The sequence below is a fragment of the Choloepus didactylus genome, chromosome 1 (assembly GCF_015220235.1).
Source record: "Choloepus didactylus isolate mChoDid1 chromosome 1, mChoDid1.pri, whole genome shotgun sequence".
Lineage (NCBI taxonomy): Eukaryota > Metazoa > Chordata > Mammalia > Pilosa > Megalonychidae > Choloepus > Choloepus didactylus.
The window spans coordinates 182122855-182133583 of record NC_051307.1 but is presented as its reverse complement, the minus strand read 5'-3'; the positions used below and the strand labels follow the sequence as shown (position 1 = coordinate 182133583).

Sequence of the window (10729 nt, the reverse complement as noted above, 5' to 3'; positions counted from 1 at the left end):
ATTGCCCAACTTTCCTGGATCCATCTGAGAAATGGGGAAAATGATAGTACCTACCTCAGAGAGCTCTTTTGAGGGTCATGGGAGCTGACATCTATGAGGCACTTACACAGTTCCTGGTAGTGAATGGGGGCTCAGCTAATGGTGACTATTGTGCTTATAGCCATATTTCACATTATTGGTTCTAAGAATATTGACTCTGGGATTGTTTGGAATCCACTGGAGACTAACACTGCAGCGCCCCCTGGTGACTACCTTACCACAACAGTAGCTACAACTTCTTAAGAGGGGGAGAAAGATCCTAGGAGCAGAAAGCTGCTCCCGTTTTCTGAGGATTTAAATGGAAAGACAGCCTTTTGATAAATTAGAGAGACTTTTCCATCATTAGTGCAAATGGTAATCCCTGGAATAATCAAGTCCTCTGAGATTAAATTTGAGCTATATTATTTTTCATTTTACTTATACTGGCAAGTAACTAAAAGAGGTACCTTCATCAGCATCTCTAAGGAAAAATATTATATAACATGAACCTTATTGAAACTATTGAGAGTTGACAAAGCACTCAGATTCTCTTGGAGAAAATTAATTATAAAACAGTGACAAAGACATAAATATAAGGTAAGGAAATCATGAACGTTCCATATATATGTAAGGGACACCATTATAGATGTATAGATATAACTTGTTCCTTCATTCTCTAGTCTCCTTTCTCCTGTCTTTATGTCTTAAAACCAAGAATTCTTCACCAGGAACTTATGAATACATTTCAGGAAGTTCACCAGTGCTCTGCAACTTGAAGAAAAAAATTGTGCGTATGGAGGTTGGTGATGGTGATGGATGGTGGTAGTATTATTTCCTTGAAAGAGTCTATAGTTCCCCAAACATACAAACACACACATGCATACACAGCAACACCACCACCACCAAGGAACTGTTGCTCTAAAACCCTGACTCAATATGGGTAAAATGAAGTGGAAGCTTTTCATTCCGGTTTATTTTCTTTCACCCCCATCACTCCATACTTCCAGGCTTCTCTTCCAGTTTTCTCTTCTGTGAAGTGCAACATGGATGATGCTCAAATTGGGAGAAAGGATACACACAGCACATTCTTAGAGCCTGGACACTGGTTGGTTACCTTTCTCTGCACACTTCCCTGGGTGCTTATGTTCTGAAGAATGGAGGTGTCATGTGTGCCTTGATTGATGGTAGCCTCCAAGTACCTTATAATTCAAGTAATACTAGAGGTCATGGAACAAAAAGTCTCACAGGCCAAATAAAGAGGCTCAGGTCACAGGGTTTTAAAAATCAATTTAAAAGACATAGCAAGCGGCAAGGGGAAAGACATGGGTAGGTTAACTCACTAGGGATAGGGTGCAAGAAGGGAGGAAAGACCACACTACCTGAATCCAGACTCTCCCTCTGCCTCATCATCCTTCTCCACTGCTGGTGTGTCACAGGGACCAGAGATAAGATTGGAGCAAGTGGGCCAACAGGGGACAGGAGCCAACAAAACACGCTTGCTCCAACTGAGAGAAGCAATGGCAAAATAGCAGTAGCTCAGCCTGAGGAGCTGCTTTAGGTTCCAGAATGGTGCCATCAAAGGGTGGCCAAATTAAGCCCTCATCAATATTGAGCACCTCATATTTCTTATACATATTTAATGTATCATGAATACATGGTGCTTTATTTATATTTAGTGCACTATAAATATGTGTTATTTAGGTCTTTCCATCCCTTTCTATTTTTGTTCACACTCATATGCTCTACTTATTTCTTTGAAGGATTCTGTAGGAAGCCAGCAGTGTATCTGATTAAATACAAACCACTATTCCCTCCCACTAACTATGGCCTCCTCCCCCAGGACATCTCATCTGGAAAAGTGCAGAAGAACACAACAGCACTACTTGGTTGATTTTATTTTCATTTTTTATTGAAAGCTTCATCAAAGAAAACAGAAGTTTAAATCTAACATCCACTGATCTACAGAAAGCCCAAGGAATGGGAGAAATGGTAGCTAATTTGACTGTGGTACAGATGAAAAAAATTCAAAATAAAACCAGAAACACTGTAGAATTACAGAACTTTCCATGACAATCAGAGACAGCAGTACAAAAATGCTCTTAAATAAAGTTCAAAATTGAATGATATTTCAGAAGTTCCATGAAATCGAATATGGCCTGAAGCAAGGGTTTTAAAGAAGCTGTGTCCCATTTTTTTAGAAACCAAATATCTCACAGCAAGTACACTTTACATATATATGTATATATATGTGTGTATATATATATATATGCATATATATTTTTTTAAATTAGGATTCCATGACATTTCTTCTTTTTAAATAAATGGATGCCATTATTTTCTGGAATGGAGAAAACATTTTCAAGTGCCTCTTTGAAATAATTTTTACAGTTTCTGAAAAGTATGGACTAACTTCTTTTTTACATTTGAGGATGTAACAAATTTTGAGGAGGGGAATGGAGCATCTTTCTTTATAATCTAAGAACAGAGGGTTTAAAGTAAAAATGTAACTCTAAAGTTATACTTTGGACATTATTTAAATTTGAAGTAATCATAAAATATCCACTGGAGTGTCAAAGTCATTCAGCCTTTATACGGTAACAAAAAATAACAACACAATAACCAAAAAAATGCATTTTTTTTTTTGCTCAAAGATTTAAGATAAGGGATAAAGGTGTATATTTAACCAAGAGCTACTTTATATTCTCATAATAGAGTTAATCTTTTCTACTTGTTCAAAATTTAGTAGTGTGAATGAAACCGTAACAGTTTCCTTTTAAGGAAAGCCAGATTCTTTGCTATAGGTTTTCCCTTCATATTTTGCAAGAACAATTATTTGTGGTGGATGAGAATGGGATATTATGAATAACTGAAATCCACAGTATATAAAGCACAGACATTAATTTTACCAATGATTTCAACTTCCTTCAATAAATCAATACTTAAATAGACTGATTTGAATTTTATCTCCATTTTTTTTCACCCTCGGGGTAAAATGCTAATAGAAGGGAAGAGAATCCAAAGCCTAATAGTTGAAAAAAGAAGACAAATCCACAAAGCAGATAATTAGCCCTTCAGAAATTGAGAATGACTGTATTTCTGCAAGATTCAGAAATTGGGGCAGTTACTAAATGGAATGAATAAAATGGAAGAAAAGCTCAAGTGTGACTTTGGCTGAGTGATTCTTCCTAAAGATTCCAAGCTTGATCTCACCTCTGCTTCACCTTTAAAGCTAACTGAGTGGAAGAAACTCTTTTGATACATTATTTTCCTTCTCAGAAATAAAGGATTGAATATTGAGAAACTATCATCCTCTTTCTATGACACAATGAGTATTTATGTGTTGGCATATGGAATCAAAGATAAAAGAAATCACTAATCTGGGGTAAACTTCCCTCTCCTACCTCATAAAAGTTCTTTGGGGGCCACAAGGGGATTTAATATTCAGCTTTTGTACGCTCCAGAATTTGATGTGATACACAAAGGACAACCATGACGAATAGCACTTGGACTGAGGAACGAATTTCATATTTAAAAATGGTAGGATATGTTAAACTTCAGTCAGACCCAAATGTCTTCCAGTGCCACCGTGGATGTCATTGATAAAACAAATTGATTCATTAATGAAATCCTATTATCACTCTGTGACAGGAAGGGGATAGTGTACAAATAGATGAGCCTGTTTAAATTCCATCAATCCCTCTGGCTGGAGTGAGAAACGGTCAGTCCCAGTGAATTCAACGTTTTGAAGCATGCCAGCCACAACAATGTGAAAAACAAAACCTCATCCTTTTCTCCCTAGTGTGGATGGGACAATGCAGATCAAGTTTCTATGACCTGTTTGAAATAAACTTTATTACCAGTTGATTCCTTAAATATGCAGAATGTTGCTATACAGGTACATAAATATTATCTTTGATTTTTTAATCATATATTTAAAAAACACACATTTAACACTGAAACCCACTTAAGAATGTCTTTCTGCTCATCATCTCATCTGCAGTGGTACACACACCTGAATTAAGAATGTGACTTAGTTGCAAAATGTATTTTTGTCTCTTATTAACATCATAATCTGTCTAGACAGCCCATTGAAACCTCTCAATCAGGAGGAAGACTGCAAGGGTGCTATTAAAATCAAATTTCACTTTTCATTAACAGGGATTTTTAAATTGGGCCACTGTAAAAAATACATATGTATATAATAGCCATTCTAATTATTCAATAAGGTTTATAACAGTTTTGCAAAGCATAAATGATATATTCTTTGGATACTGCGAAGTGATGTGAACTTCTTGCTTCATCCAGCCTCCTTCAGCTCTGTCTTCCATCTCTAACATGAGTGCTTTTAACACCATATAGTTTTTCCTTAGGAGGGGGCAGAAAGTGAGTCTTATATGCTGTCAAATGTGGCAGATCCGCTAAGGTCACGGTAAGAATTGATTCAGGTGAAGCATGGAGACAACATTCTAAACTGTTGAAATCTATGAAAAATAAACTAATCCTGCCAAACTGAGTCAGGCAGAGGTTTTGTTGTTGTTGTTTGTTTGTTTTTTTAAGAATATTATATTACTTGAAATATTCAAAACATGCCAGTGTTCAAGGACAAACTGTCACCAGCACTTGCAATTGTTTACCTTCTGGTCACTTAGGGTCCCTTACATCACCTTTAGAAGAAATGACCATGCATAGGGGAGTTCCCAGTTACTATGCACTTTGCCTCCCTTGAAGACACTTATCATTATTAAAAGAAAACCCACTCTTTCACTGGCCATGTAACCAGAGTTTGGATGAGATGATGTTTCTCCCATTTGGATAGTGGCTTTAGTTTGTTTTCAGATGTTTAGTCTAAGTCTTGGCAATTAAAGTCAAAAGAGGAAGCTGAAACATCTGAATAAATGCTTAAAAATCTGGTGAACCAGAATACATGGAAAATTAACTTCAACCTTTAAAAAGTGATCATAGTCCTAATGAGGATTAAAATTGCCATAATATATATATTAGTTATTAATTAGGATTCAGATGTCCGCATATATTGAACAACATATTTTGAGCTTTTTTTTTTTGTACAATCTAGTGTTGCTTACTCCATTGATGCTTTTTTTTTTTCCAGACTTGAGTTTTTAAAAAAAATTCCTAGTTGAGGTGACGGATAGAGTGGAGCAAATTTGAACTTGTGCCATTTTTCCTTCTTTGTTTTTCTTTTCAGTTTGAAGTAAGACATTTTACAGAATGGCATGAACAATCCAAACACAAAACAACACATGGACATGTAAAATAACAGGCAGAGTGATTTCCTTTTGCCTGAAGTGGTTTAAAAAAATTGAGATTATTGAAATTTCATAGTTGAAAAAAATGCTTCTGAATGTATAAATAAAGCAGCAGTTTTGAATAGAAACAGGAAGTTACCTAGGCACATTCATCAGCCACATGGTAGCTACCTCTTAGCCTCATTGTTGGTTGTGTAAATGAGACTTTCTTTGTGTCACATTAATGTTTGTTATTTTTTACAGAAACAAAGGAAAGCATGTTGTTTTCATGTTCAAATGAGTCATGCCCAGCATAATCCTTATTCATACAAATGGTTCAGAGAATGAACAGAAAATAAGGTTTCTTTAACATGTTTTCTTATGCCCAACCACCACCCCCCCAGCTTTGGGGGGGGGTCCACTTTTCAAAAATAAAAATTATGTGCCACCCTTAAAAAACATAAGGAGCTAGAGGATGGAGCAGAATATAAATCTATAATTCTCTGCAAAGCATGAAAAACAATAAGGATGGGTGTGGCCAACTGGAATTTCTATGTAGCACATGCTACATTTGCTTGTATACACTTTCACCTCTAACTTGACCACAAAGATATGAAGTCACTCTCCAGACGTAAGCTTCCAATTCATGGGATGGCAATTAAGAGAACCAGGGAGTATTTCAAGACTAGACCTTTGTTTATAGCTCATTTATAGTGGGATATCGACAATTTCATGTGAATCAACCTTATTACTCATGCTGACCTACTGGGAATATGATTTATCTTTTAAATTTTTTAGCTTTCAAAAGTCTACCTTGTTTTCATTTACAGTGTACTAAATGCATTTGCCTCTTCCTTCTGGACTAAGACAGATTTCTGTAATTTATTTACTTTGTGAAAAGAGTTTCACCTATTTGATTCTAACGATTCATTCAAAAAGCAATTCTATTGATTGGTTCGATGAATAAAGTTCCAGTGTCCTTAATTTCAGGCATATCTACAGGCTAAACATGGATTTCATGAATAAAATATGCAGAAGTGTTTTTCTGTTAAGTCCACTGAATTCATTTTAGACAAAATTTTGTATAATTCTAAATGCAAATATATCTCCTTTGTGTTTAATGACTAATCAAACCTAATTCTTTTATTTTTTATTGATTTTAATCATATAATTTCTTGATTGTCAACTAGCATTTTAAAACTTTACCTAATGTCCTCTAATAGAATCTTCAATCTTGTTGATCCTACTAGCCTCAGGGAGTTAAATTGAAATAAAAAGTTCTAATTTGTCTCCCTTTCTGGCAACACCAGGATGTGACACTACAATGAAAAAAAAGCAAAAAGGAAATATCCCCTCCCCAAATACAGAAACAAGGTGGCTATTCATGCTGCATGATGACAAAGTCTGAAGTGAGAAGATAAAACAGAGAGGTGTCAGAATTTAGAAGAAATACTACAAATTCAATGAGACCTTTTCCAGAATACCATTCCACCACTTTACAGAATGCTATTATGCTTTCAGACTAGGTTCAGGAAGTATCTTTAGTTCATAAATCACATAAAGAAAATTCGACCTGTTAAACAAGTGTCTTGACTTATTGGTGACCATCAGTACAGGTTTCAGTATTCAAGAGAGCTAGTGTGGAACCAGAGAAGCTCATGGAATGTAAAGCCATTTGGCTCTATCAGTTTGTATCCAGAACTCTTCAGGCTGGGACTGCTGACACAGCAGGGGAAGCTTCTACTAGCAACAAATATACATTTTAAAAAAACCTTTTTTTTTTTTTTTTGCAGTATGTAAAACACCAGTGGAAGATAGTTTAAACAAACAACAAAGTAAGAACTGGTCCGGCCATGTAGGTCAAATAAAATTTAAACCAAAGGAAAAAAAAAAAAAAAAAGAAAGAAAGTAAAACAAATTCTATCTTCTTGACTGCAATAGGGTGCCACTTCATCTTTGGTATAAAATAGGCCATCCATAGGCTGAATTTGATCACAACTAAGAAAGACTACAGAAATTGTCAACAATTTCTCTATCTATTGCTTTTTTTGTTTTTTTGCACTTTTTGACCATAAGCTCCTAACTACTTAAGTTTTTTTTTATGCTCTTAAGCTAGGTTTTGCAATGTGACAAGCAAAGCTGACTAAAAACTTTGTAAAGCTCATAAAAAAGACTGCAGATAAAAAGCACTAATGCTTTTGCTAGCGATCACGCTTTGTAAATAAAAAAAATCTGCATTCTGCCCCCCAAACACGCATTATTTCTAATGCAGTTGTTTTTAAACCAACGTTAATAATTTTACCATAAAATGTTTTCACCTTCTAGAATGATTCATGTCAACACTTAGACAAAGTTCATGAAAAGTCCCAGCATTTTCCCAATTGCTGCAGTTGCCATGGTTTCTTTTATCAACAAATTTTCTTCAAATGAAGAAAAACATTTTCCTTTAAACTGTACAGTTTTTTTTCACCCTAAAAACTCATAGTCTTAAACTTCTGTACCAGTCAAAGCTGGCACAATATTTTAATTCTTTCTTGATTTTTTTTTAACAAGACGTTGACAGCTTGCCTCAAGAGCCTTTGACGTCCTTAAAATTAAGGCAATTAAGATTCAAGATAAACCCTACCAAAATATTTCTAAGAAAAAATAAAATAAAAAAACAACCCACTAGATTTAAACAAGAAGGAAAAAAGAGAGAAAGAGTAGCTTAATTACTGAGGAAGACAATTTGTTTCCTTTTCTGCTTGCCTGCCTCTTGACATCAGGTTTGCTGTTAAAAAAAAATCGATCTACACCTTCAGGTAAATTCTGAATTCAAATGTTCTTCCAGATAAAATGTCAAACTTCAATGTTTTGTTTTGTTGTTTTTTTTTTCCTTTTCTGGAATTTTTTCCCTTCAATTAAAAAAATGATGCCAAAAATAAAACTGTCAGATCACATGAAGGAACCATTTGCACAGCACATAAAAACACTTTGATTTCATTGGGTAAAGTAGAAAATTAAAAAAATTAAAAAAAAAAAGAAAGCATTCAGTTGACGCCTGTGCAAACTGGAAGCCAACTTCTTGTTCAATGAAGTTTCTTCATTCAAGGCAAAGTTTCAGACGGACATTCTTTAGTCCTGTTTATGGTCTGTGAAAACAAGCAAATCAGAGTGTTCATTAAGTCAATACATTTTTGCAATAGTCGTCTGTGCTCTTTTCCAGTGACATCTCTTTAAAAGATACCAAGCTCTTTCAATATAATACCATCATCAAGGAAGTTGTAAAAGCACATTGGACTCTGAGAATGCCAAGTTCTGCCACTTTCATCCAAATATGCATTCAGGCCAGAGAGTTTGGTCATACTGAAAATCATTTAAATGATTTATTTAAAAAATTAAAAATAGATCAAGAATATCTTTCAATTCTAAGCAAGAGAATAATACAAATATAACAAGAGAAGCAATACACCCTATGTGCATGGAACCTACTTTTTAATGCCTGGTTTATGTTGTAGCTCCTCCAAGGATTCTTTGAGAGTAACTCTATCCCTTCCAAACTCCCATGGGATTCATCACTAACTCAGTGACCAAATATGTGAGTCCCTATTGTATACCCGACATAGAGCACCAGATTGTATGTTACCTTGTGGTATTCTCCAGGAATATTCACATAAGCCTTATTGGCCTGGTAAATAAGTAAGACAGTTAAGAGGCCAATGAAGTTTTCTCATCTTTCTCTTCTTATCTTCTTCTTTACTCAGCCTTCACTAAGATTGCAAGGGACTATATGTTTTTTTTTTGTTTGTTTGTTTTAATTTTATTTTGAAATAAATTCAAAGTTACAGGAACAGTTGCAAAAACAATACAAACCCTATACACAGCATACCCTGACCCCCCTCCCCTGATACCCCGATCCATCAATTTTAACACCCTGTCACACCACCATTTCTTTCTTTCCCTCCCTTCCTCCCTATCTATCATCCATCATCTATTTCTCTGTCTTCTGAACATATGACAGCAAGCTGCACACATCCTTGAACAAACACTATAATTCACATATACAATTCCCATGAACAAGAACATTCTTTTATGCAGTCCTATTAAGCACAGCTAAGAAGTTCAAGAAATTCAACATGATACAAAGCTTACATTATATATTTCCTTTTTTTTAACTTATGTCCCAACTGTGCCCCTTTGAGCCTCCTCTCCTCCATCCTCAGATCCCATCCAGGATCATCCTTGGCATTTAATTGTCATCTATTTAGACTGTCTTTTTTTTTTTTTTTTTCGATTGTGGAAACATATATACAGCCTAAATCTTCCCATTCCATCCCCTCCCTAGCATTCTGTTAGTGGGATTAATCACATTTAGAATGTTGTAATGCTATCACCTTCCCACCATCCATTACTAGAAATTTCCCTTCACCTCAAACAGTAACTCTACACTCATTTCTTAACTCCCCATTGCCCCTTCCGCCACTTCTCATAAACCATACTCTACTTTTCATCTCTATGGTCATATTCTCTGATAATTTCTTTGTGTTTACTGTGGGGCTTAAATTTAACCTCTTAAATCCATAACAATCTTGGTTTTCTTTGATACCAACTTAACTTCAATAGGACACATAAACTATGTTCCTATACTCCTCCATTCCCCCGCCTTTATACAGTTCTTGTCAAAAATTACATATTTTACATTGAGTCCAAAACCACTGATTTGTCATTAGAGTTTATGTATTTTATATCCTGTAGGAAGTAAATAGTGGAGTTACAAATCAAAAATTATTGACTTCTATTTGTATTCTAGGGTCTTCTTTGTGTCCTTTATATCCTGTGCCATGTTCTTCTTCACGTCCTTTATATCTTGTGCCATGCTCTCATTCTCTGACTGTAGTCCTTTGATTAATTACGCCAAGTACTGTGTCTCCTCTGATCATTTGATTTGGGTGTTTGGGATTGGGTTCTCCATATCGTCTGGTTTTATCAAATGCTTTAAGATTTTCTGTTGTTTTTGGCCTCTTGGCATTTGCTTTGCTTGATAGCTGTGATCTTCCAGGACCTCTGCTGAGGTAATGCTGTGCTACGTCACAAGTATGTGCCTTCCTTCAAGGGAAGCCCCGGGCCGCCAGGCCGTGCAGGGGCGCTCCCAGCCTGATGCAAAAATGGCTGAATGGGGTGTCTTAACCCCCTCCTTTTCATACAGCTCCACCTTCCCAGCTCTGGGACAACTAGCTGTGGTTGCACTCAAGGCCACTGTCCAAGGCCAATATTGTGGCATGTGTGGGGTGCTGTGGGATACACTCCCTATCAGACTGAGTTTCCTGGCGCAGCTCTGGGCTGTGGGTATGGCCCTGGGCAGGAGTGTCGCCAGCATGTCGGGAAGCCGGCTGCAAGGGGTGCGGTTTCTTTCTCCTTTTGGCTCTCCCCTCTGTCCCTCTGTCCCCAGGACAATCAGCAGTAGGTGTGAGGAGGGCGATCCTCCA

At 36.2% G+C, this 10729-nt stretch overlaps 1 protein-coding gene across 6 annotated transcripts in view; it reads right to left on the bottom strand.

The window, feature by feature from the left end:
* Window positions 1-1905: 1905 nt before the first annotated feature.
* RBMS3 (RNA binding motif single stranded interacting protein 3) overlaps window positions 1906-10729 on the bottom strand; it is a 734276-nt gene continuing 725452 nt past the window's right edge. For all 6 annotated transcript variants that reach the window (XM_037846292.1, XM_037846311.1, XM_037846320.1 and 3 more), the window contains one exon: window positions 1906-8395. In XM_037846292.1, coding sequence (XP_037702220.1) covers window positions 8389-8395 — 7 coding nt within the window. In that variant the 3' untranslated portion in view covers window positions 1906-8388. The remainder of the gene's footprint in view (window positions 8396-10729) is intronic.